General features: G+C 39.0%; 1 protein-coding gene across 1 annotated transcript in view; it reads right to left on the bottom strand.

The window, feature by feature from the left end:
- Otc (ornithine carbamoyltransferase) overlaps positions 1 to 27,613 on the bottom strand; it is a 56,447-nt gene that overhangs the window by 18,814 nt on the left and 10,020 nt on the right. Inside the window, exons 2-5 of the mRNA XM_013026736.1 lie at positions 26,737 to 26,875; positions 24,266 to 24,347; positions 6,367 to 6,457; positions 878 to 1,031 (exon numbers count right to left, since the gene is read on the bottom strand). Coding sequence (XP_012882190.1) covers positions 878 to 1,031; positions 6,367 to 6,457; positions 24,266 to 24,347; positions 26,737 to 26,875 — 466 coding nt within the window. The remainder of the gene's footprint in view (positions 1 to 877; positions 1,032 to 6,366; positions 6,458 to 24,265; positions 24,348 to 26,736; positions 26,876 to 27,613) is intronic.

Genomic DNA, 27,613 nt, shown 5'->3' with positions numbered 1-27,613 from the left:
AGGGACAGTGCCCAGGCCCAGAGTCCAAGCCCCACGACTGACAAAAACAAACAAAAAAAAAAGCAGGGATTGAAAGAACAGAAGATGTAAGAGGTGCCAAGTGGTTTGGAAACAGGGATGAGAACAGAAGCATCTTAAAGTTAGCTTTTTCTCTTTTTTTAATTTATTCCTTTATCCGCTTTTTTTTTTTTTTGGTTGGCTTTGGGGCTTGAACTCTGGGCCTGGGCGCTGTCCCTCAGCTCTTCAGCTCAAGGCGAGTACTCTATCACTTGAGCCACAGCACCACTTCCGGTTTTCTGGTGGTTAAGTGGGTGCTGTCCCTCAGTTCTTCAGCTCAAGGCTAGCACTCTATCACTTTTTCTGCTTAAGTGGTGCTGAGGAATAGAACCCAAGGACTTATGCATTGGAGGCTAGTACTCTACAACTGAACCACCTTCCCAGCCCTAAAGTTAGTTTTTTTAAAGTGCCTTGTTTCCCTTAGATGCACATACATAGTATGCACTTATATATTATAATTTTTTTATTTTTTTTTATTTTTTTGGGTCCAGTCGTGGGGCCTGAACTCTGGGCCTGGGTGCTGTCCCCCAGATCTTCAGCTCAAGGCTAGCACTCTACCACTTGAGCCACAGCGCCACTTCTGGTTTTTTCTTTTTGCTTATGTGGTGCTGAGGAATCGAACCCAGGGCCTCATGCATGCAAGGCAAGTGCTCTACCACTGAGCCAACTTCCCAGCCCCTATAATTTTTAAGGCAGATGGAGACAAATTGAAATGATGATTAAATACCATTATTTAAGTAAATGGTTTCACTAACTTGCTCCTGATTAAATGTTAGGAATTATGAGTTTTGTTCTTTTGTAAAGCAAGAAATATACTAACCTGGAGTGTAAGGTAATCAGCCAAGATCTGGATAGGATGATACAGGTCTGACAGTCCATTGACAATTGGAATGGATGCTTCTTTAGCCAGAGTGTCCAGATCTGATTGTTTATACACTCGAGCCAATACTGCATCTGTCATGCCAGACAACACACTACAGAAAAACAAGGAAAAGCATGTTTAATAAATCTTTTTTTTTTTGACAGTCATGGGACTTGAACTCTGGGCGTGAACACTCTCCCTCAGCTCTTCAGCTAAAGGCAAGTGCTCTACTACTTGAGCCACAGTGCCACTTCTGGTTTTCTGAGTGGTTTATTGGAAGTGAGTATCACAGACTTTCCTATATCTTCCTGCCGGGCTGGCTTTGAAACATGATTGTCAGATCTCAGCCTCCTGAGTTGCTAGGATTACAGGCATGAGCCACTGGCACCTGGCTAATAATTCCTTCCTTAATACAAGATTTTGAACAATAAAAATTCTAATGAATTAGAATTTGCACTGTTACAAATACCTATCAACATAATAGATATTCAAGCTGGTTATTAAACATAACTGTTACATGAACACAGATGTTCCACCCACACCTGACCCGGTGGCTAGTATGGATCAGTGTGATTTTTATATCTACCAATCCATCTAACTATCTATGAATGATATACTTATAATGACTATCTTATGACGATCTATCTATCTACGAATGATATATTCATAATGGCAATGGTCCTGGGGCTTGAACTCAGGGCCTCAGGTCACAGTCCCTGAGATTTCTTGCTCAAGGCACTCTACCACTTGAGCCTCATCTCCACTTCTAGCTTTTTGCTGATTAATAGGAGATAAGAGTCTCATGGAACTTTATTGCCTGCTGGCTGGCTTCAAACTGAAATCCTTAAATCTCAGCCTCCAGAGTAGACTGTATTACATGCTTGAGCCACCAGTGTCTGGCTTGACTTTATATTTTTTATGGAGATAGAAATCAACAGGGGCTGGGAAGGTGGCTAAGTGGTAGAGTGCTTGGATTATATGCATGAGGCCCTGGGTTCGATTCCTTTGCACTAGATAAGCAGAAAAATCTGAAGCAGGCAGAGCTGTGCCTCAAGTGCAGAGCACTAGCCTTGAGCTGAAAAGTTCAAGGACAGCACCCAGGCCCCAAACTGGCCAAAAAAAAAAAAAGAAAGAAAAAAGAAATGAACCTACTCAACCTTTTCTAGGTCTGGCTTACTTAGCTTAATGTAATTTTTGACAAGTCTTTTCATTTTCTTACAAATGGTACACTGGATGCAAAAAAAAATACACTAAGACAAAATAATTTATACAGGACTTTAGGCACTCACTCAGTGAGACCAAAGGAGGATATTCTTAAGAGAGAAACACATAGGTGCAATATCTATATGCTTCTGATTATATAAAATAATATTTATCAAAATGAACTCCAGGACATAGAAACGAGAGATTTTTATCTTTGCTGCTGGCTTTGTTTTCTTTTCCTTTTGTCTTGACTGTCTGTGGGAGCAATAAGAGAAGGCGCACAGAAATGATGGGACAAAGGGTGAACAAATGCAGCAGTGATACTAAACACTTAAAAATGCACAAAACACAATGAGATATGACAAAGTAAACAAGAACAAAGGAATTCTTCCTAGTTTCTTAATCTGTCATATTGTTTTTAGATGACTATGTTCTTGACCCCACATGGTATATACATGTGCACATAGGAGGGAAGCTGTGGAGGGCACAGAATCAGAGGGAAACAGGTAAAAAAATAAACCTGAGGGGTCTATCAGTTGCACAGGACATTGATGAAAGTGAACTGAACAACTCAAGGGCAGCGATGGGAGGGAGGAAATGAGAAAAAGAGGGAACAGCTTACACTAAGCAAAAGGAAAAGAAATGTACATATCATCCTATCTGGAAGAAATAGATGTATTGTCAATGTTTATAGCGTTCACAAGCTTTATAGACCATGATAATGACAATTCATCTTGTGAAGGTTAAAATGTGTGACTTTAGCTAAGTATCACTATCCCACAATAGGGTGAATTTTATGTAAACACTTAATGTCAATAAAGAAAATTTTTTAAAAGCACTAGACAACTTGTGGGTGGGAAAGGGAAGGAAAAACAGAGAGAGCGAAGGGAAGGATAACATAGTCCAACAAGAAATGTACACTTCTACATTTCATCTGACATATATAACTGTAATCCTATCTGTATGTCATCTTCATAATCACAATAAAAATGCATGAAGGAAGAAAAAAGAAGTCAACCAATTTAGGCAAATTATGTAGCTCCGTTCATCAGCAGTAGAATGCTTGTCTCCCATGCAAAAGCCTTTAAGTCTTATCCCCAACACACACACACACACACACACACACACACACACACACTCAGGTGTGCACGTGCACACTCAAGTGCACTCACATGCACATACACAATTGTGGGCAGACATGATGAATTCTAATTAATGAATGCCAGTTAGGTTTTAAGGATTAAGACCAAAAGTGAGATAAGAAAAAATATTACTAATGATCTGTATCCAGCCAATTTTCTCTTATATCAACCTACTAAAGAAAAATACATACTTTTCTGCAAAACTGAAAGCCCAGTGTAGCAGCCAAGGACATAGACAGCCTGCTATGAAAAGAACTGTGGACTGTCAGCCTCTCACTGTAGCCCCTGTAGGGATCTGATGAGACTATGCTATCCTTAGAATATGCCCATTTCCAGTGCAGAAGGAGTGGACAAGAGTTGGGCCATTCCTGGATGACACATATAAACTCCTAGAACATTCCTTACCCGTCCCTCTTCCTTCATCCAGCACCAGAAAGCATTGCAGCACATAAATTTTAGTTACTAATACTGACCTATATCAAAAATGAACAAGAAGTAGAAACTATCAAAGGACAGTTAATTATAAGCCCTTCGGCAGAATAAAAACAAAAAAATAAATAAATATCTGTAACATCACGTTGTTGCCAGGAAGCTGGAATGATTTTTATAATGGAAAAGGCTCTCCTTAAGAGAAAAAGAGCAAACTTAAACAGCTCTCATTTTACAAATTATCACTTATAATAAAAATCAGTACATAAAATGAGTTCTCTTTGTGAAAGACTGTGATGCTTATAAGAAAGAAGTTAATATATAAAGACAATGTAAAATACTGGCTTAATGAAGAATAGTGAATATTACCATGATAGTTAAATTTATTTATTTAACTAAGATTGCATTTATATAAAAGAAGCATAGAAAGATATTTTGTAAGCTTTTTGTTAAGTATGTCTTCATTCTTAAGGTATATATTTGTATTACTTTCAGTCTGCATAAAGCACAAAAATTACTATTATCTGCAGGCCAAATAGTCTGAAACAAACAGTTGAAACTGTATTGTAAATACCAAACACCAGGCTGGGAATGTGGCTTAGTGGTAGAGTGCTTGCCTAGCATGCATGAAGCCCTGGGTTCAATTCCTCAGTGTACACATACACAGAAAAAGCCATAAGTGGTGTTGTGGCTCAAGTGGTATAGAGTGCTAGCCTTGAGCAAAAGAAGCTCAGGGACAGTGCTCAGGCCCTGAGCTCAAGCTCTAGGACTGGCAAAAGAAAAAGGCAAGCACCATCAGCATTTGTGACTTTTTGAAAAAGTAAAAAGTCAGACCCCAGCAGTTAACTAGCACCAGTTATACAAATTCCAATGAGAAAGATGATACAACTATTTATTCCAAAGCAATAACTTAGTTAACTGTCCTGAAAAAGACATCTAATATTTCTGATTTAGTTCCTGTTCCACTGAGAAGGAAATCTAATATCCCTTAACTATAATAAGAAAATGATTTTTTTTTTTGGTCGGTCGTGGGCCTGAACTCTGGGCCTGGGCACTGTCCCTCAGCTCTTCAGCTTAAAGCTAGCACTCTACCACTTGAGCCACAGCACCACTTCAGGCTTTTTCTGCTTATGTGGTGCTGAGGAATCGAACTCAGGGTCTCATGCATACAAGGCAAGCACTCTACCACTGAGCCACCTTCCCAGCCTAAGAAAAGCATGTTTTTAAATTTAGAACCAGCCGGGCGCTGGTGGCTCACGCCTGTAATCCTAGCTACTCAGGAGGCTGAGATCTGAGGATCACAGTTCAAAGCCAGCCTGGGTAGGAAAGACCGTGAGACTCCTATCTCCAATAAACCGCCAGAAAACCGGAAGTGGCGCTGTGGCTCAAGTGGTAGAGTGCTCGCCTTGAGCTGAAGAGCTGAGGGACAGCGCCCAGACCCAGAGTTCAAGTCCCACGACCGACAAAAAAAAAAAAAAAAGAATTAAATTTAGAAACCAAACCAGTTTTAAGAACATTATATATTTTAAAAAAGAAAGGGATACTGTCAGAATCTACCAAAAAAAAAAAAAGATAGGATCCTGTGGTAGAATAATGATCCTCAAAGATTTCCATGTCCCAATATCCAGAACTAGTGTTCATGTTTACTTGGTAAAAATGAATTTTAATTAAAATGGATTTTTGAGATGAAAAGATTCTGCTGGAGTGATTATATTCTAGCCCAATATAATCTCAAGAGTTTACAACAGAGAAGCAGGTCAGAAAGGAGAGATACTATGATGTTGAGTTTGAAGATGAATGAAAGGGTCAGAAGCCAAAGGATGTAGATAACCTCTGGAAGCTGGAATGCTCAAGAAATCAAATCTCTGGAGCGTCCAGAAGGTACACAGCACTATGCACTGGTATTGAATATTGACTTACAAAACAGTAAACTAGTAAGTTTGAACTGTTCTAAATCATGACATTTGTAGTAATTGGTAAGAACAATATAGGAAACCAATATGGCTCCTATTAAAAAAGTGAAAACTACATATCAAAAAGCCAGATGCTGGTGGCTCATGCCTGTAATCTTAGCTACTCAGAGACTGAGATCTGAGGATCACAGTTCAAAGCTAAAACAGACATGTAAATCCATGAGGTTTTTTATCTCCAATTAATCACGGAAATGGTGCTGTGCCTTAAGTGGTAGAGTGCTAGCCTTGAACAAAAAGGATCTCAAGGACAGTGCCTACCTAAGACCAGAGTTAGAACCCAGTGACAGGTAAAAAATAGCATCTATGATATTGATAGCATGTACCATTTATTATCAAAATATTAATCAACTCTGTAATCAATGTGATATTGTTTCCTTGGTAAATAAATGTTTAGAGCTTTCAGGATAATCTGAAAGGCTGGGCTTCTGATTAAATGTCTAAAAGCACTTGATTAAACTTGTAATCAATGTTTAAATGGTTAAGTTGACTTGTTTAGTGCACTTACTATGTATTTGATTTATTGGTTGCATGAGTAGCTTGTAATTGTTTTCCTTTAATGGTGCTAGGGATCAAAGACACAACCTTATGCATAACAGACAAGTGCTCTACAAACTAGTTACAACCCCAGCCCTCCTATGTAAATTTAGATAAGGCCTGAAAGCTTGAACATGAACCAGAATCATTGGGAATGCATGCTAACACACTGTCTGCTGTTTCTAATCCAGTAGGTCTGAGGTTTGCATTCCTAACAAGCTCCCAAGGGCTGTTATGTTGCTGCTTGGCTGACCACACTTTGAGAATCAGCCATTTTAGAGATATGTTCACCTCTTTATGTTTTATGCTAAATGACTGATAAATTCCTAAGTTTTATAACTGGGCTGGAAATAAAGGAAAGAGATTAAAGACTATTACTACTAGGCACACAAAGAAATCACTTTGATATTCCAACAGCTAGAAAGGAAAAGGGAGAATGACAGAAAGTGGTAGTAAATGAAGCTTGGTGAGCTTTCAGTCACAGAATCTACTGGTAAAGTGAAATTCAATGAGATAAGGGCTGTTATGAGTGTGTGTGTGTGGTGGGGAGATATTAAGGACACTTCAGATAATTCACATTATTTTGTCAATTACATGTGTTTTTAATGTTTAAAGTTTCCATGAAGATGGAAAACCCTGATTCTTTATTTTTCCTACCTACTAAAGAAAGATCTTTTAAAAATGAAAACAAACGTTTTTACAGGAAAGAATGACAACCCTGTAACTGGGACCAAGCTATATGAAAATTAACAATATAGGCTTATAAAGCTTTCCAGAAATTCAAGACCCCACTCTTAAACATTTTTATTCTACATGCTACAAATGAAAGGTTGACAAGTTTAAAATAGTCTGGCTCTATAAAGACTTTTGGGGAAGGTGGTTCAATGGTAGAGCACTTGCCTTGCATACATAAGGCCCTGGGTTCGATTCCCCAGCACCACATAAGCAAAAAGAAAAAAGCCAGAAGTGGCACTGTGGCTCAAGTGGTAGAGCGCTAGCCTTGAGCTGAAGAGCTGAGGGACAGCGCCCAGGCCCAGAGTTCAAGCCCCATGACTGGACCCAAAAACAAACAAACAAACAAACAAAAAGACTTTACTTTGGGGCCTTATTTCAATTGAATATACGGAGATACGCTTGCCTTCCAGTAGATTCCTGCAACTTAATCTTAAGCATCTGCCAACAATTTTAACAAACATGGTGTTTATAAAGTCCATTACTGAAATTGTGTTTTCCCCACAAACCCTCTTTCCTTATATGCTTCATAGCCAATATTAGTACTTTTCAAAGATGATTAACAACTAGAAATTCTTATTCAATTTATTTACCTAAATACTATATAGCAGTTTTCCCCATCATCTCTTTTCTAACTGCTTAGTAAAATAGGAAGTCTGGCATGGGACTTTAAGTGGAAAGACAATTCCAAAGAGATAAAATGTGGTAAAATGTTAACATGACTCTTTCTGGATGATAGCAATATTAATATTAATATATATATATATACTCTATCTATATTAATATATTCTCATTTAGTATTTTCTATTAAATGGAGTACTTTTGTTAATATGTAAAAAAAAACGTATACCAGTTAAAACAGGAAAATTTCCTCAGAAAGGACTTTGAAAGTGGCTGAAAGTAAAATAGGGCTTCTTGGAGCAATGGCTAATTCTTAGACTGGGTAAAGAAATATACAAGATGAGCCTGGAATATCTCATAGCATGAAAAAGTGAAGGAGTTACCAAAGATGAATGGGATTCTGGTCAAAATGACCCAACTTGAACACAGATCACATTGCCTAAAAATGTAGGACAATTTATGCATCAACAAGTATAAAAGCTGTGACAAATTGAAACCTTAAAATATATTAAATCCACAAGCTCGCAGAGTTGCAAAAAACATACAAGAGGGGCTGGGAAAGTGGCTCAGTGGTAGAGCGCTTGCCTTGCATGCCTGAGGCCCTGGGTTTGATTCCCCAGCACCACATAAGCAAAAAAAGGAAAAAAGCCGGAAGTGGCGCTGTGGCTCAAGTGGTAGAGCGCTAGCCTTGAGCTGAAGAGCTGAGGGACAGCGCCCAGACCCAGAGTTCAGGCCCCACGACTGGACACAAAACAAAAAAACATACAAGAACATTGAGAAAAGTCATAACAAAACCAATTTCAACATAATTTGAAAGTGCACTTTCAAATTGTGGGAACTCATAAGAACAGTCAAACAAACTCAAATAATGAATAAAGACATTTTGTAAAGAGGGCTCTAATTCTGGATGTTTTCACCTGTGGCTCAATGACCACTTTGAATGAACAGTATAGAAGAGGCATGAAAAGTATGGTGGATCTAAGTAAATCCTTTCTAACTCAAGAGTTTCTGATTAAATCTCCCTCCAGGAGGAAAAATATTCAAGCCCTCTGATATCTCTACAAACAACAATATCTTATCTTATTTTTACTGGTCCTGGGGCTTGAACTCATGAATTAGGCACTGTTCCAGAGCTTTTGTATTCAAGGCTAGTGTTCTACCACTTTAAGCCACAGCACCATTTCCAGCTTTTTCGAGGTTAATTGGAAATGAGAAATTCTCAGACTTTCCTGGATGGTCTGCCTTTGAATTGTGATCTCTTAGCCTCTTGAGTAGCTAGGATTACAGGTGTAAGCTTCTGGTACTCAACATTATTCCATCCTTTTTAAAGTATTCCTTTCAGTATAACAATGATTCACACCATATCTTGACTATTTCTAATGTATGGATCCCTCCATAACTTCTTTCATTTAAGAAATCAGGCACCATGACTGACTAAAAGAAAAAAGAAATCATAATGATAAAGTTTGCAAACTCTTCCATGTTGCTGCAAAGTCAGACATATATTTAATTGTAGTGCATTGAATGATATCCCCTCAAAATGCTCATGTATAAATAAAAACTCAGAATTGACCTTATCTAAAAGTAGGGTCTTAAAATATGTTATTTGGTAAGATGAAATCATACTGGAAAAGAGTAGGTGCCAAATCCAGTGACGGATGTTCTTATAAACAAGAGAGAAGAGATGGATTGGGATTTGGGGGGAGGGGGGAGGCTGGGAAGGGATGTGAAGGGTAAACAAAGGAGGAGGCTGCAATGCTTGGTAAGAAATGTACGCATTATCCTGCCCATGTAATTGTAACTCCTCTGTACAGCATGTTCACAAATAAAATAAAATTTAAAAAAAAAAACAAGAGAGAAGCTAGAAGTTGATGGCTCTAGCCTGTAATGCCCAGAGTTCAAGCCCCACGACCAAAAAAAACCCCACAAACTCAGTGGCTGGGAATGTGGCTTAGTGGTAGAGTGCTTACTTAGCATGCATGAAGCCCTGGGGTTCGATTTCTCAGTACCACATTAACAGCATATGCCAGAAGTGGCACTGTGGCTCAAGTGGTAGAACACTAGCCTTGAGCAAAAAGCTCAGGAAGAGTGCCCAGGTGCTGAGTTCAAGCCTCAGGACTGGCAAAAAAAAAGAAAGAAAGAAAAAGCATCTCAGAGCAGCGACATAACTAAACAAATAGAAAATACCTAGATACAGAAAAAAAAAAAATCCTAGGTGATGAAGGCAGATTTTGGAATGATGCAGCTATAATCCAAGAAGTGAATCGTGATGTAGCTAACACATGGATCTGGGGTTCCTATCTTCCAGAATTTTAAGAGAATAAATTTCTATTGTTTTAAGCATGAAGTTGGGATAACTTATAATGGCAGCTCTAGGAAACTAATACAGTGGTTCATGCTGATTTTTCTTCCTTAGTTTTATATTAGGAGAAAAACTTTATCCATTATGACCATAAGTAAATTACATGTATAAGGAAAAGTAATTGGAGTAGAATAATATTCCACTGTTTGGTTTTAAATAGAACCTTTATACATGGTTCCTGAAACCATATGACTAAGTACTGTACTAAATTGAAAATGACTGTGAAGCTATTATTCACCTTTCAATAGTGCACTCAGAGCATTAGGCATGAACAGCTATCATTATGGAACAAACACAAAGCCTTGAAACTGGAGAGATAATGTCTCACTGCTGTTGCTGAGTTCTGTCTGATTTTACACTTCCAAAGAATCAGTGATCTGAGTCACACTAAGGTGTCACTTCTGGTGTGACATTTAAAAGTATGAGCCCAGAGCAAGGAAAAAAATAGAATATCCAACTTTTAACCCCAGTAGAGCACTGGAGAAATGACAAAAATCTGCAAATCTCTCAAATTTGAAGTAAATGTATTTGAGTGTGTGTGTGTGTGTGTGTGTGTGTGTGTGTGTGTGTGTGTTCTGTTAAGAGTGGAAACAGCTTCTAGGAGAGACTCCTCAAGAGGCAGAAGTGAACAGTGGAGTTGATTCTATTTGATAGGAACGTGGGCCTTCAGGAATCTACATGGAATTGAGGAAACAAGTATCCCACGAGTATGGGATATAGTCCCTTACCAGTTAGAATACAGCTAGATACAAGAAAATTAGCAAAAATCCAGTAGTGAGATGAAAGCTTGGTTATGCCAAACAGTTAATATAGCAGTCCTATATGCTATCCTTGGAAAATCTGTTTACAAGGGTGGCTGTTGCCTGACATCTCTGGAACTTAAGACTTTAGTAGGGTTTCCACCATTCTCAGAACTGATTTCTGTCAAACCTCATCTTTCTGGGAGTCTGAAATTTGGGTTTGTGTTAGTCTGAGGATGTTTGTGTGATCTATCTCAAATAAAAACCTTGAGGAAGTGGCGCTGTAGCTCAAGTGGTAGAGCGCTTGCCTTGAGCTGAAGAGCTGAGGGGCAGCGCCTAGGCCCTGAGTTCAAGCCCCGCAACCGACCAAAAAAAAATTATAAAAACAAAAACAAAAAAACCTTGAGGACTGATTTCCTAAGAAAGTTAGTGCATCCTTTATGACTCTTGTAAATATACTTGGAAACTTGTGCCTGGGTTCTGAGACTTTATTCTATATCCCTTTATGATACTTTTGTAGTACTGAGAATGGAGAATGAAGCTTTGTACATGCTAGCGAAGCACTCTTAATTCTGAGCTGCAGGTTTCCTTTGTGATTTTGATTTGGAACATTTAGTTATAATAAATCATTGCATAGGCCAGGTGCCAGTGGCTCATGCCTGTAATCTTAGCTACTCAGGAGGCTGAGATCTGAGGACTGTAATTCAAAGCCAGCAGGAAAGTACATGCGACTCTTACCTCTACTTAACCACGAAAAAAGCCAAAAGTAGAGCCATAAGTCAATTGTTAGAGCTCTAGCCCAGAGTGAAAAACTATGAAATAGTGTCCAGGCCCCAGGGAGAGGGAGAGAGACAGAGACACAGAGACACAGAAAGACACAGAGACAGAGAAAGAGATGCAGAGAGACAGACACAGCGGGGGAAGCTATTTTGCTAGTACCAGGCTTCAAATTAAGGCCCCAAGATTGCTTAGATGTCTTGCTACTAGCAGGTTTTCAACAGCTTGAGCCACACCACCAGCCTCTTTTGCTGGTGATTTTGGAGATGGAGTGTCTCTGACTTTTCTGCCTATACTGGCTTTGAAACATGATCTGATCTCTGCACTAGTGGTTCAGAAGGGAATCAAAAGTGCATTGCATGTGTGGCTGTCTTTTCACTGAGTTCTCAACTAAACTTTCACCTTCTCAGACAGTCCTTCCTTGTCCACGCAAGCTAAGTAAGGTAGCATCCACTCCACTGACAGAACATCCTGCATCAGCTTCATCCTCATACTTATTTCAAACTGCCCCTCTATTTGCTTTATTTGTTGGGTAAAATTTTACTCAGTCTAGAATGCCTTTCCATTCTAACAAGGATCTTCTTTTACTTGGTCAGCATTTTATGCTCACTGCTAAAAAAAGTATCCTGAAGGAAAACTAGATATTCACCAGCTATTTTAAGTAGATGAATAATTAAATCATTTGAAAAATAAGTGACATTTTGGAAATTGCGTCTAACAGTTTTCAAGAGACTGTCACAGGCTAGGTTTTTCTCTTCCCCCTTTTTTTTCTTGCTGCATTCACTGCTGAATTCTTTCACCCACATGCAGGCACTTTATTCTACCAGGTCCCCAAAGCAGCCAGACAGGGAGACTGGAGAATCAATGCCATCAATCAGTGTCAGGTGTGCACTATCTTCTTGATTTGAAAGGGCAAGCACTGTCATTTAAACCTCACACAATCCTTTTGCATCTTTTTTTTTAAAAGAAGTTAAGCTTCTACAAAAAACTTAAGGAGGCAATTGCTAAGGTTTGTTCTCTGTATATTGCAAGGTAGATGTCATTAAGATTCACTTCTTTACTTCTCCCATTCAATTGCTTCTGTGAAAGGCAGTGGATTTCTCTTGTCTTCCTCAATTAAGGTTTATTGAATTTCTGAGTTTCACCATATCTCATTCATCAGATATTTTGGCAGATTAAGTAGCAGTGGGGTACACAGAACAAAGTTAAATTTCTACAGTAGCAACTCTACCCCTTTTCTGACACACTCACTTCCCTATCCCAGATTCTCCTAATATTATATTATCTTTATTCTCTTTTTACTCTAATTGCCTCTGCCCTCAAGGTACAAATTTCAGCAATTCTCCCATGATGAAATTGAAACTCATATTTTAGTACTAAGCTTACACACACTTCTCCAGCTATGAATGTCACCCATGGTCCTTCTCTCCAAAAGCTTGTATATATATGCACAGAGGGTTAGCCTTCAGTACAATATTCTTTCTAGTCTATTCTTTCTCCCCAAAGCAGAAAAAATTCTTTTACTTTCTTGCTTACACACACACACACACACACACACAGACACACACACTTTTGGAATAATAAATTTGGAATCATTTTTACTTCATTACCTATTCCCGCTTCACAATCAATTATCATGAAACCACCTCTCATTCCCAGTGATCTACGACAACTTCACTAGCCAAGGTTCATAGCCCAGGTTTCTTACATTACATCCCAAATCCAGATCTCTTGAAGTATGACAAAGCTAGTCATACTCGTGTCTGAAAACATCTAACACACTTTTTAAAATGTAGATTCCCACAAATTGTCTGAAACTCAATTTCTCTAAGTATAAGGTCCAGAGTTACACATTTTAACAATTCCCTAACATAATTCCCAAGCTAAGTGTTTGAATCCCTGGAATAACTATTTTTCCATCTCTACCCTGATCCAAATTACTCTAAATCTATATGCACATATTTGACATTTGGGACGCACCTCTGTTGAAAGACTATTACTTTTCATCTAAAGCATTACCTTGCATTTGGGGTTATAAATTAGAACTGCTTTATTCTAAAGGAGACAAAGATACAGAGATATATTTACCAAGGAAGGTCACAGAGTAGGGATATGGCAGATATAGGATTGGATGTCAAGTATCCTAATTTCTAAGCTTTTCTGTAAAGCATTATCACAGCAGGCCTGCCTGACTGCTATCCTTTAAAAAAATCTGCTTGAAAGTCTGGTCTTGTATGACTTTCCACTAATCCAAGCCCTGTTAAGAATGGTTCTCCACACCTAAAATGATTTTAACAAACAATATAGCATATAGACAAACACTTGTTTTCCTTTGGGGGTCTGGAATCTGGGTACATAACAATTACCATGTCAGAAACACCTAGCGTATTTGTTTATATATATTTCCACAGAGTCTGAAATTCAATTTTTTTTTGCCAGTTCTGGGGCTTAAACTCACTCAGGCCCTAGGCACTGTTCTTGAGACTCTTTGAGCTCAAGGATAGTGCTCTACTGCTTGAGCCACGCCCACTTCTGGGTTTTTCTGTGTATGTGGTACTGAGGAATTAAATCTGGGGCTTCATGCATGCTAGGCAAGCATTACCAAGCCATATTCCCAGACCTGAAACTCAATTTCTGAGTGTGAGACCCAGACTTATGCATTTTACTGAGTTCCTAACCTAACTTCCAAGCTAAGGTTGGAAGGAAACCAAAGTGAGCGGTCTCCCTCCAGTAAAAACCCTGGGTGCTAAGTCTCTAAAGAGCTTCCTCTATTGGCAACATTTGTGACCACATATGTGGTCACAAATCATTATTATTAAGGGAATAAAGTATCTCTTGTACCGCTTCACTATAAGATTGAGATCCTACCTAGTTTAACCTGGAGTTTATCATGTGTATCTTGTCAGTTGTGGAGCTTGAACTCAGGGCCTGGGCACTGTCCCTGAGCCTCTTTGTGCTCAAGGCTAGTACTTTACACCATTTGAGCCACAGTGCCACTTCTGGTTTTCTGGTAGTTAATGAAGATAAGAGTCTCACAGTGACTTTTCTGCCTGTTCTGGCTTAATATGGTGATCCTCAGGTCTCAGCCTCCTGAGTAGATAGGATTATAGGTGTGAACCACCAGAACCACACTATATAATGTGTATCTTTTCCTTTGTTGATTGCACTTGGTAACTTTTTGCTGCAATGATTCATAACCATGAGTATGACTGTGTGGGAGGCCTACTAGTTAGTGAATCATCAAGCCTCAGGATGGTCTTGAGAACCTCTGATTACACAACCCAATACTTTCCATGATTTATTTCATATTCTCTCTTATGGACTGAATAGAAGTACCAGTGAGTGATCAAAACCTCATGGCCTTAAACAAAACAGCATGACATAAATCCTGTTTAATTTCTAAGCTTCATTACTTCTCTGAAATATCATCTCCTCATCTCAAAAATGGGGAGAGGGCTGGAAATGGGGCTCATGTATGCCTAGCATACATGAAACCTTGGGTTCAATTCCTCAATATCACATAAACAGAAAAGGACAGAAGTGGTACTGTGGCTCTCAAGTGGTAGGTAGCTAGCCTTGAGTACTAAGAGGCTCAGGGACAGAGCCTTAGTTCAAGGTGCAGGACCAAAAAAAAAAAAAACACAAATAAAACATTTAGAGAATACCACAGAGGTTGATAATGAAAATTAGAAAAAGATAATTACTATTATTATTCGGATAATTTTTTTCGGTCCGGTTGTGGGGCCTGAACTCTGGGCCTGGGTGCTTATCCTCAGCTCTTCAGCTCAAGGCTAGCACTCTACCACTTGAGCCACAGCGCCACTTCCAGCTTTTTTTTTGCTTATGTGGTGCTGAGGAATCAAACCCAGGGCCTCATGCATGCAAGGCAAGCACTCTACCACTGAGCCACCTTCCCAACCCCTGGAGCCTCATTTTGATTCTCCAAGATATAGAAAAATGTCTATAGAAGAGCTTGAAGAAAATAAATTGTAGCTATATGAGATATTATGGATTGTAAAGGAATAGAATTCAATAATAAAAAGGAATGAGTTGTAACGAATATTGTACTGAATGAAAGAAGCTAGAGCCAAAAGAGTAAATACTACATAACTCCATTTATATTAAGTTCTAGTCTAGGCTAAACTAACTTAGAGTGTCAGAAATTAAAATAGTGATTGCTTCTAGAGAGGGTGATTGACTAGCAAAGAACAATGGAGAATTTTCTGACACAACAGAAATGTCTTGTATCTTCATTGAGCTTCTGGGTTCCACAGGTATATGCTTGTCAACACTGATAGTACCATAAACTTAACAGCTGTCCACTCTACTACATATAAATTATACTTTTTTTGTCATAGGGCCAGAACTCTAGGCCTGGGTGCTATCCCTCAGCTCTTCCGCTCAAAGCTAGCACTCTACCACTTGAGTCACAGCACCACTTCTGGCTTTTTCTGCTTATGTGGAGCTGAGGAATCGAACCCAGGGCCTCATGCATGCAAGACAAGCGCTCTACCACTGAGCCACCTTCCCAGCCCTATACCTTAATTTTTAAAAACTTAAAATAAGCACTGATGGTAACTTTGAGTCACTAAAGATAAAGGATTACTCCATTACTGTCAACTGTTTTCTTGATCTTCCAACAAGCACAAAGCTAACTACACTAGCATATTACCCTTAATACTTTAAAACTATTATTGTTGTATTGTGAGATTTAGACAAAACCTCATTACTCAGAGCCAGAGTTAAAAACTCTGTCCACACAGAAAGCAGTTGCGTCATAATGGGCTAGTGCAAAATTGTGGGAGACTGTGACCTCCAGACACAACTATAGTATCTCATATGGCACAGATGCAATGGGCAGACTTTCTCCAGGATGTAATTAAAAGCAAATAAGCATAATTACAAGATAGAGACATGTGTGGGGTATTTTGCAAAGATTACTTTTCCCTCCATATTGTAATGTGCTTAATTTATCTTTGGGGAAACATGTAACTGTCACAATTAGCTAATCCCATCTGTTTAAGGGATTTCCTCTGTAAGAAGGAAATCATTAATTGCAGGGTGAATTGGATAGTGAGGAATTTTAGACCCACAAGTGGGAATTTGACTCAAGGCCTCAAATTCTTGAGTGATGCCTTAAACCATTTGAATAAGGTAATTTCAATGTGTTGGTATTAAATGATATTAATTTTGGTTAATGTGAAAACAGAACTATATTGAAACAATCTTTTTTTTGTCGGTCGTGGGGCTTGGGTAATGTCCCCATGCTCTTCAGCTCAACTGCTTAGCCATAGAGCCACTTCCTGTTTTCTAGTGGTTTATTGGAGATAAGAGTCTCACAGATGTTCCTGCCCTGGCTGTCTCTGAACCATGATCCTCAGATCTTACCTCCTGAGTGGATAGGATTACAGGCGTGAGTCACCTGAGCTTAGCTTTTTTTTTTTTTTTTTGCTGGTCATGGTGCCTGAATTCTGGGCCTGGGCACTGTCCCTCAGCTCTTCAGCTCAAGGCTAGTACTATACCACCTGAGCCAGAGCGCCACTTCCGGCTTTTTCTGCTTATGTGGTGCTGAGAAATTGAACCCAGGGCCTCATGCATGCAAGGCAAGTGCTCTACCACTAAGCCACCTTCCCAGCCATATAATCTTCATTTTTAAGCTGTAAATGTCAGTTTTAATTTGCTTAAAACTACTTCAGCAACTCGGGCGCTGGTGGCTCATGCCTGCAATCCTAGCTACACACAGGAGGCTGAGATCTGAGGATCGTGGTTCAAAGCCAGCTCAGGCAGGAAAGTCCATGAGACTCCAATAAAACACTCCGAAAACCGGAAGTGGAGCTGTGGCTCAAATGGTATAGTGGTAGCCTTTTAGCTGAGGAGCTGAGGGACAGACAGCACCAAGTCCAGTGTTCAAGCCCCACAAACGACAAAAAAAATCATCAACAAAAAGACAATTAAAGAAGGCAATATAGTACCAATTATTAGACTAACAAGAGAAGTTGGTATAGTTCTTTTGATAATCTACTTAAACAATGTATTATATTCTACCTGTTTCATACTTAAAAGGGTTACCTAAATTTACCCAAAGCAAAAGCTTTCTAGACTTTAGCCATAAAGTCCTAAATCTTGCAATGACTATTCACAAAGCTAAATCGTGTGCTGTCACTTCTTTCACTGAATCTCTCATTATGACAAATGATAAAGGAGATATTACAAAAATTTTATAAACTGGATGCTAGTGGCTCATACCTGTAATCCTAGCTACTTGAAGAGGATGAAAATGGGAGTATTGCTGGGGGCCAGTGACTCACGACCTTAATTGTAGCTACTCAACAGGCTGAGATCTGATTGATGTTTGAAGCCAGCCTGGTTAGGAAAGCCCAAGCAACTCATCTCCAATTGAAGTGGAACTGTGGCTCAAAGTGGTAGAGTGTTAGCCTTGAAAAAAATTGCTCAGGGACAGCGCCCAGGCCCTAAATTCAAGTCCTAAGACCAAAAGAAAAAAGAAAGAAAGAAAGAAAGCAAAGAAAATGGGAAGACTACAAATTGTCTATCTTGCCTACTAAGCCAAGTGCTCTTTCACTTCTAATGTCTCCAGATAATCAAGTGACAAATAGAAAAAGGAAATGTCCCATGTATACACAATAGAATTTTACTAAGTCTTTACGGAGAATGAAAGTAGGCAGGGTATGATGATGTACCCTGGTGGTCTTAGTTACTTAGAGGAAACTAGGAGGATCCTGGTTTAAGGCCAGCTGGGTAAAAATTTTCAAAGAACCCATCAAAGTGTCTGTGATATATTCCTGTCATCCCAGCTATTCCTATATAGGAGGAACATGGTCCAGGCCAGCCTGTGTATAAAATCGAAATACCTAAAATACCTAAAGCTAAAAGTGCTGGGGTATGTGGTACATGTGGTACAGCATCTACATAGCAAGTACAAAACCTAAAGTCAAACCCTAATATCAGCACCAAAATATAAGAATAAATTGTCACTTGCTGGAAAATGAAAGGAACTGGAGATCATCATCAAGTCAAGTAAAATAAGACAAGTCTTCCAAACACAAATGCCATATATTCCCTGAAAAGCAGAGGGGTAATACTAGAGGGGTGGAAGTAAAATAAGGGGGATGGAAAAGGGGGACAAGGGACAAAAACGGGTAAGTTTTATGTGATCAAATTATATTCTAAGCATGTATAAAGGTGTCATAATAAGCCGGGCGCTGGTGGCTCATGCCTGTAACCCTAGCTACTCAGGAGGCTGAGATCTGAGGATCACAGTTCAAAGCCAGCCCGGGCAGGAGAGACCGTGAGACTCCTATCTCCAATAAACCACCAGAAAACCGGAAGTGGCACTGTAGCTCAAGTGGTAGAGCGCTTGCTTTGAGCTGAAGAGCTGAGGGACAGAGCCCAGGCCCAGAGTTCAAGCCCCACGACGGACAAAAAAAAAAAGGTGTCATAATAAAATCCTTCAATACGTACAACTGATATATGCCCATAATAGAATTTATTGTGACCTCCCATGTGCCTAGTACAAGGATTGAGTATCATTTCAGAGTTGAGTGTATGGAGAAAGATCACAAACAGAATTTAGGACTTCCAGGCAGGTATGATCCAAATCACATTGGTACTTTGAGGACCAGTCTTTTTGCTATCTTAACTCAGGATTTGTCCGTTACACTTACTCATGTGAATCTGCTTTGTTCTCATAACTTGATATTGCTCCTAATGCCCACTACTACCCTCTTCCAGGGACCCTCCCTGGAAAACTCCTCAGGAATCTTATCAGAATCCCTATCTTTGAGCTATATTCATCAAGACCTCAGCCCTAGCTTTACCTAAAGGTATAGGACCCTCTGCCTCAACTGCAAGGACATCACAAACCCAAAATAAGACCTTTTGCTACAACTACAAGGACACTACAAATCCAAAACTCAGACTATAGTTAAACCCTAAAACCCCCATGCTCCTCAGTGGTACTTGGAGTCCCTCTGCAGTGCTGATTAAAGCCTGTTCTGATCTGTTGATATCACTTGACTCCTTATTTTGCTCATCTGCTAGTTTTTCAATCACTTTCATTCCCTCCATGTGCTATAGATTGACATTGAACTAGGATGAAATGGAGGTAGGAAGAGTCAAAAAACATTTACATGTAGGAGTCAGAAACTTCAGCAACTCACAAAAATAAGTAAATGGGCGCTGGGAAGGTGGCTCAGTGGTAGAGGGATTGCCTTGCATGCATGAGGACCTGGGTTCGATTCCTCAGCACCACATAAGCAGAAAAAAGCCAGAAGTGGTGCTGTGGCTTAAATGGTAGAGCACTGGTCTATAGCTGAAGAGCTGGGGGACAATGCCCAGGCCAAAGAGTTCAGACCCCACAACCGACAACAACAAAAAGCAAATGGAGGATATTGCTTCTGAGAAGAAATAGCTACTCAAAAAGAAGCATCACACACCAGTTCAAAAGCATAGTTCAACCTGGGCACTGGTGGTACATTCCTGTAAATCCTAGCTACTCGGGGGGCTGAGATCCAAGGATCATGCTTTGAAGTGAGTCCAAGTAGGCAAAACAGTAAAAAAAGCTAGAAGCAAAGCTGTGGCTTAAGTGGTAGAGCACAAGCCTTGAGTGAAAAAGTTCAGGGATAACACCCAGGCCCTAAGTTCAAGCCCAAGTCTTGAGTAACAAGATGCTTTGTGTGGGTTTGGAGGTTCTGTAAAACCATCAAGAGCTGCCATGGCTGAAGAGAAGACAGAAGGACAGGTCTCCACTTTCCATCCTTCCTCAGGAGTAATCTGTTTGTTTGACAATCCTGGGGCTTGAACTACTCAGGGCCTGGGCACTGTCTCTGAGCTTCTTTTGCTCAAGGCTAGCACTCTATCACATCAGCCACAGCGCCACTTCTGGCTTTTTATTCTGTTTATGTGGTTTTTAGGAATTGAACCCAGGGCTTCATTTAGGCTAGGCAAGCACTCTACCACTAAGCCACATTCCCATCCCACACCATTTACTTTTGACTGATAGATTTATGTTAATTTCTCCACTTCTGTTTCAGGCAATAAAAGCAAATACCATTTTGTTTTTCCTTTTCTCACAGATTCCTTCTGGCTTTGGAAGAAAGGGTTCAAATGATTCATTCATTTTAAATGTGAGACATCTGAAGGCTCTTACTGGTAGAAGTAAGATAGTCATTAACATCCCTGTATTTGGCTTTCATAGTTGCAAAATACAATCACAATTTTTATATTGACATTTTTGTAAAGATAATGAATTTGAAACACCTGCTAAAGTACTCACTGCTATTTCACCTTGAAATACCACTGTTAAATAATGAAGAGAATCCTCTCTTGGAATGCCCTGTGTAATTTCCTATCGGCTACTGCATTTACTGAGATTAACAAATGTACCCATCTATCAGTTCAATTAACTTGCAATAAAAGAATATGATCACACACAAAAAAAGAATATATTCACTAGTAGACACAGAAAAATTGCATGGTTTTCCAGGAAGACATACGAAGAATGGATGAGGAATTAATGACCTACGCACAGTGACATGAATACCTCTTACAAATATAATGCTGAGCAAAAGATGCCAGCCACAAAATAGCACATGCTGAATGATTCTATTTATATGAAGTTTGGAAAGCAATCTTTCATTAGAAGCCCAGATAATGGTTACCCTTGGATGAGAGAAGTAGCAACTGGAAGGAGAAAACAAGGTTGGAAGCCAGGCATTGATGGCTCATGCCTGTAATCCTAGCTACTCAGGAGGCGAAGAGCTAAGGATCACAGTTCAAAGCCAGCCCTGGCACGAAAGTCCATGAGACTCTTATCTCCAATAAACCACTAGAAAAACCATTTGTGGTACTGTGGCTCAAGTGGTAGAGTGCTCACCTTGAACTGAAGAGCACAGGGACAGCACCCAACCTGAGTTCAAATCCCATGACCGACCAAAAAAAAAAAAGATAAAAAAGAAAACAAGGTTGGAGAGGAGGGCTTCTAGGTGCTGCTAACATTCTTTTCACTACCTGGGTGTTAATTAAAAATGCAATGGTTAATATGAGAATTCATTGAGCTAATATACATTTAGTGATTTGTGCAGTTTTCTGAAACTGTGTTACACATGACTAAATGTGTTATAGCTGGGCATGATGTCTTCTGTATTTACAGCTACTCAGGAGGTTAGAAAGAAGAATCAGTGCAAGGTCAGCTCAAGATAGGACTCTATCTCAAAAACAAACTTAGAAACAAAACAAAACAAAAAGAATGGGATATAGCTCAGGTGAGAGGCCTCAAGTTCTATTGCTAGTAAGCACGGAAAATCTAAATAAAGATGTTACATAAACAATGTATATGGGTGGAGAATTTGCATTTTGCATTATATCCTGTGATCATGAGAAATAGTGCTGAATCTCTGAATCTCAGTCTGTGGAAAGAATCTTAAACGAGATCACTCTTATCTCAGGGATTGATATTATTCTGGGACAGAAAGACAGTTGATTACACTATTTTAATTCTAAACAATGAAGATTATACCTCTGGTGAAATTATACCGAAGAACAACTATTGAGATTCACATATATACAAAGAAATGTTCTGCCATGATTCTGATGAGGGTGGACCTTATGTAAGCATTTAAGGCAGCTTCTTGCTCTAATTCTCCAGCTACTGACTTTATTAGCATGCCTTATGCCATTAGATACACAGGTACTCACACAGGATAATACCAAATACTCTGCAAACAGTAAGATTTAAGAGCCAAAGATTCCTTTCTTCATGACTTGTTATGGTTTGCAATTTTGTGCAGGTTTCAGAACACTTATTTAGAGAAAAATCAGCATTTGACAAAATGCTTAATACCATGAGTAGAAGCAATTTCACTCAAATAAAATGTGACCATTACATGCTTTAAATTAGATATTAAGAATACACTTAATAATAGATTGTAATCCTGAGACTGCCATATACTAACTATGTGTTTGGGGGCCATTTCTTGAATCTACTTAGATCTCTTTTTCTCAGTGGCCATGAGCTTTAAGGGAGAAAATGCATAAAATTAATGAAGAGCATTTGGCACAGGTATATATATATATATATATATATATATATATATATATATATATATATATATATATATATATATATATATATATATATATATATATATATATATATATATAACCCAGCTCATATACATGCAGTGTTTCAAAGGAGCAAAATTTAAGGATTTCTGAATGCTTTATTTATTTTTTATTTTTCTGTAGGTCAGATGACAAAAATGATCACTTCAAAGAACAAATGTACTTATTTGTCGTCTTCCTAAGACTTTTATGATTAGGCAACACTATTTCCACTATTCCTGCCTCCTTTCAAGGAGTAAAGGGAATGCATTAATATGAATAGTGAACTTGAGATCTGAATCTCAGTGCCATTTGTGTCAATTGAGTGAAATCAGTAACTTCATTTTTGTTATCTACTTGATCAATTTCACTATTGATTATTACAGGGCAATAATTGCTTGCAATACAGTACTAGTTTGCTTCTAAGACCTAGAAAATTGAGGGTTGGAAGGCAGGACAATTTGAATAATCCAATATATTTTTGTTTGTGGTACTTCCTTCACAGGTTTGTATGATTTATCCTTTAGGGAAGTTATATTATTGATTCAAGGGGGATCTGATAGAGCAGAAACATAGAAAGAAGAAAGGCAATTTGTGGCTTATAAGTGTCAAAATAGACTTTTTGAAACTCATTTCAGTGATAATAGCTTGAGAAAAGTAAGAAAATTTGAGTTTCAGCTGTCTAGGATTCTAGACTAAACAATAGGTTTGGAAGAACATGAGTCCATTTTTCTCCTATTTTATCACCTGCATTCTAATACTATGATCTAGATAGAAGGGAAGCAAGGAGAGCGGGAAGAAACCAAAGAAATAAAACTGAAGGAGCTTTGTTTGACACTAAACCTGTTGTGTGTTGGGCTGGAAAGGTGGCTCAGTGGTAGACTGCTTGCCTTGCATGCATGAGGCCCTGGCTTCGATTCCTCAGCACCACATAAGCAGAAAAAACCTGGAAATGGCGCTGTGGCTTAAGTGGTAGAGTGCTAGCCTTGAAAGAGCTGAGGGACAGCGCCCACGCCCAGAGTTCAGGTCCCACAACTGACCAAAAATAAAAATAAAAAATAAATAAATAGCAGGGCATTGGTGGCTCACGCCTGTAATCCTAGCTACTCAGGAGGCTGAGATTTGAGGATCGCGGTTCAAAGCCAGCCCGGGCAGGAGAGACTGTGAGACTCCTATCTCCAATAAACCACCAGAAAACCGGAAGTAGCACTGTGGCTCAAGCAGTAGAGCTCACCTTGAGCTGAAGAGTGCAGGGACAGCACCCAGGCCAAGAGTTCAAGACCCACGACCGACCCAAAAAAAAAAAAAAAAAGAAAAGAAAACAAGCATGAGCTGGCACCCGGCTACGCAACATACTTTGTTTTGATTTTTGTTGTTTTTGTCAGTTGTGGGGCCTGAACTCTGAGAAACATACTTTAATAGAAAAGTTTCTCTCGGTGCTGGGAAGGAGGCTCAGTGGTAGAGCGCTTGCCTTGCATACATGAGGCCCTGGGTTCGATTCCTCAGCACCACATAAGCAAAAAAGAAAAAAAGCCGGAAGTGGCTCTGTGGCTCAAGTGGTAGAGCGCTAGCCTTGAGCTGAAGAGCTGAGGGACAGCGCCCAGGCCCAGAGTTCAGGCCCCACGACTGGACCCAAAAAAAAAAAAAAAAAACAGAAAAGTTTTTCTCACAATTCTCCCTCTTTTATTTCTTATTACTTTCTTCAAACTACTCACCTGTTTCTGTGGATAGTCTTGTTCGAGTGCTTCTTTTCTCAAAAATCATGCCTAAGGACTTCCCTTGCAACAAAGGCAAATACTGAAAATTAAGCACAAAACTAAGTTAAAATGAAAAATATACTATATATCCAATAGCAACATCTGTTTCAAAAAACATTCTTTATAGAAAATGTACACTAATAAATCACTGCTTCTGGGGCTGGGAATATGGCTTAGTGATAGTGTGCTTGATGCCTTAGATGCATGAAGTCCTGGGTTTGATTCCTCAGTACTAATTAACAGAAAAAGCCAGAAGTGGTGATGTAGCTCAAGTGGTACAGTGCTAGCTTTGAGCAAAAGAAACTCAGAGATAGTGCCCAGACCCTGAGTTAAAGCCCTGGTACTGGCTTCACTGTTTCTGAATTAAGGGCTTACAATATTATTTTGAAAGTTAATTTAAATCTGGGTACTGGTGGCTCATGCCTATAATTCCAGCTACTTGGGAGGCTCAAGAGGATCACCCTTGAAGGCTAGCACAGGAAGTCTACAAGATGCTATTTCAATGGAAGAAGCTGGGTAAGGTGTGACACTGTCATCTCAGTTGACAGTAAAAAGAAGGATCATGGTCCAGGCATTCATTCAGGAAGAAACTGAGACCCTATCTCAAAAATAACCAGAACACAAAGGGCTGGAGGATCAGCATCTGCATAGCAAGTATGAGGACTTAAGTTCAAATGCCAGTTTTGCCAAAGAAAGTAAATTTAATCCTGGTATCTTGTAAGGAGGATATCATGACTACTGCAGTTTGAGGCCAGACAAAAAATTAGTGAGACCTCCAGCTCAACAAAAAATGGTGCACACAATGACGTGTATCTGTCATACCAGCTATGCAGAAGGTATAAATAGGAAAATCTTGTCCAGGCCAGTAAAAACACAAGATAATACTTGAAAAACAACTAGAAGCAAAAAGGGATAGGGGCATGGCTCAAATGGGAGAGTACTGCCTAGCAATCACAAGTTCCTGAGTTCAAGCCCCAGTAATTGCCAAGTTTTTTTTTCATGCTCAATATAAATGCGGAAATGGAACAGTAATTCTCACAGCTTATTGACATGTAATTAGTAAGTAATATTAATTATTCCAGGGTCAATCTGGGCACTTATTCTATTCTAAAGCAGAATAGTTCACACTAGAACCATTATCTCATTGAACTGCACTGAAGTCCTTAATTCAATTTTCAATGGTTTGAAGTTGTGTGGCTCAGAGGTGTTTTCTCAGCTAGAAGCAAGCTAGTTTGTTGACATGGGACAAGATTCCTACTTAAGTCAGTGATAAAGTCTCAGTATTACAGCTTCACATTCTTCGTACATTCTCATGGGGAAAAGTACAAAGGCTTGGTTTCTGGAAATGATATAAAAACCATGCGAGTCTGAGTGGGTAAGGCTCTTCCTCCTTTCTCTTGGTGGACTTTATTTTTTTTTGGTTGGTCATGGGGCCTGAATTCTGGGCCTGGGCATTCTCCCTGAATTCCCTGAGTGTCTGTTCCTCAAGGCTAGTCCTCTCACACTTGAGCCACAGCGCTAATTCCAAGGTACTGAGGAGTCAAATCCAGGGCCTCATGTATGCAAGGCAAGTACTCTACCACTGACCACCTTCCCAGCCCCTTGGTGGACTTCTTGATGGAAGGTGTTCTGTTCTCCTGCCAGCTAACCTTATAGAATGTAATCTAGGGAGACTTCTTTCTCATTTCAGTTGTTCAATAGGATTACAGTGTCTGTCCATCTGTTCTTTGGAACTTGGAGAACCTAGCCAACTAGATAAGGAAATCAAGGCTGTGTCAAATATTCTCAAACTGGAATCCACTCTTTGAAAAGTATTTGATCACACTTGGAAGATAAAACTGCTTTCACAATTAAGTGGTCTAAATGAAGCTGCTGCATTAATTAAGCCTGTTTCAAGCATAAATTGCTCAAAATGTAGAATAATGCTTACAGCTAAGCACCATATCACATTTCTTCCCCTCATTGGCAACCATTTTATTGTTCCTTTGCTAATCTGAATGTTTTTTTAAGCACCATATCACTGTGAATTGTTGTATTATTCTAATGATCCTATATCTGATATGCACCCAGAACTAAAATTTACTGGGAAAAAAATTTATCATCCTTATTTTTTAGCTTGATAGAAAATATACAAAGGGGTATATAAAAAGAAAATCTTTCCAGACAAATGATTCCTTCGGTTTTGATCTCGTTAATAATGAATTTTAACATTCCACATGAAGGAAGTGCAATGACTTGTCACAGAGTGACTGATTTTTATGCTTTTTTATATGCCTGTCCATTCAACGATAATCAATTATCTTGACTGTGAGGTTTCATTACAGAGCTACTGTGTAGGAATTTTAATATATTTCCTTTTTCTTGGGAAATACTGCCTCTGGAAAAGGCTGACAGGTAGTAATAGAAGGTAAAGACAAAATGTAACATACTTCTCCTTTCTGTTTTATCCTAAATTTCAGATCGGCAGATAGCCATAGCAGATATTTAATTTCTTCTCCTGTGAAGTCCTTTAGAGTGAGGAGGTCACGACCCTTCAATTGGACTTCATTTTGTAGTGCCTTCCCACACCTACAAAACAGGTGAAAGAGAAATGGGAATTTAAGAAAACAAATACTGTATGCTGGTTTCTTGCAATATTCTTGAATGAAAACATAGCAAATCACTAGCAGCCTCAGATGTCTCTATGTTGTTTATACATTGAAACAGACTGGGCTATGATTTACCTTTTACATAGCCAGAATTTTGAAATGTTTGAGATACAATTTGTGCAATTAAATTGAATTCTGATTCATTTGAAGTAGCCCTATGAATGGCTATGTCACTTAGTTGCCATAAAGCCTCAGACAAGTTACTTTACTTCTTTCTCTCTGCATCTAAATTTCTCACCAAGAAAATGAATAATCATAGCATCATTGTAAAGATGAAATATTTAAAACACATGAGGTAGACAGTGTCTGGAGTATAACTTTGATAAACTGTAGCAACTATTATTGAAATCATTAGACTATGCAAGTAGAACACGTAATGCACAACAGAAAAAAATCATTTTTCCTCTACTCTCCTTCAAACTTTTTGTTGTTCCTTGTTAAAAATACAATGAACCCTATAGCTTCTCCAACTTGCAGAAAAATTTAAAAAAGACTTTGCTCATTTTACAGTCACAGTAAAATCATGTGAAATAAAAACAATGATTCTTTTTTGAAAAAGAATATTTACTGTAAGTTGACTCATTTACTCTCCCAGCCCATACTTAATTCAAGCTGGCTACTTATATGGGAAATAAAGAAGCCATGACCTATTTCCTGT

The sequence above is a fragment of the Dipodomys ordii genome, unplaced genomic scaffold, assembly GCF_000151885.1.
Source record: "Dipodomys ordii isolate 6190 unplaced genomic scaffold, Dord_2.0 Scaffold96, whole genome shotgun sequence".
Taxonomy (NCBI): domain Eukaryota; kingdom Metazoa; phylum Chordata; class Mammalia; order Rodentia; family Heteromyidae; genus Dipodomys; species Dipodomys ordii.
Note: the sequence above shows the minus strand (reverse complement) of the source record. Positions and strands in the feature narration are given on the sequence as shown.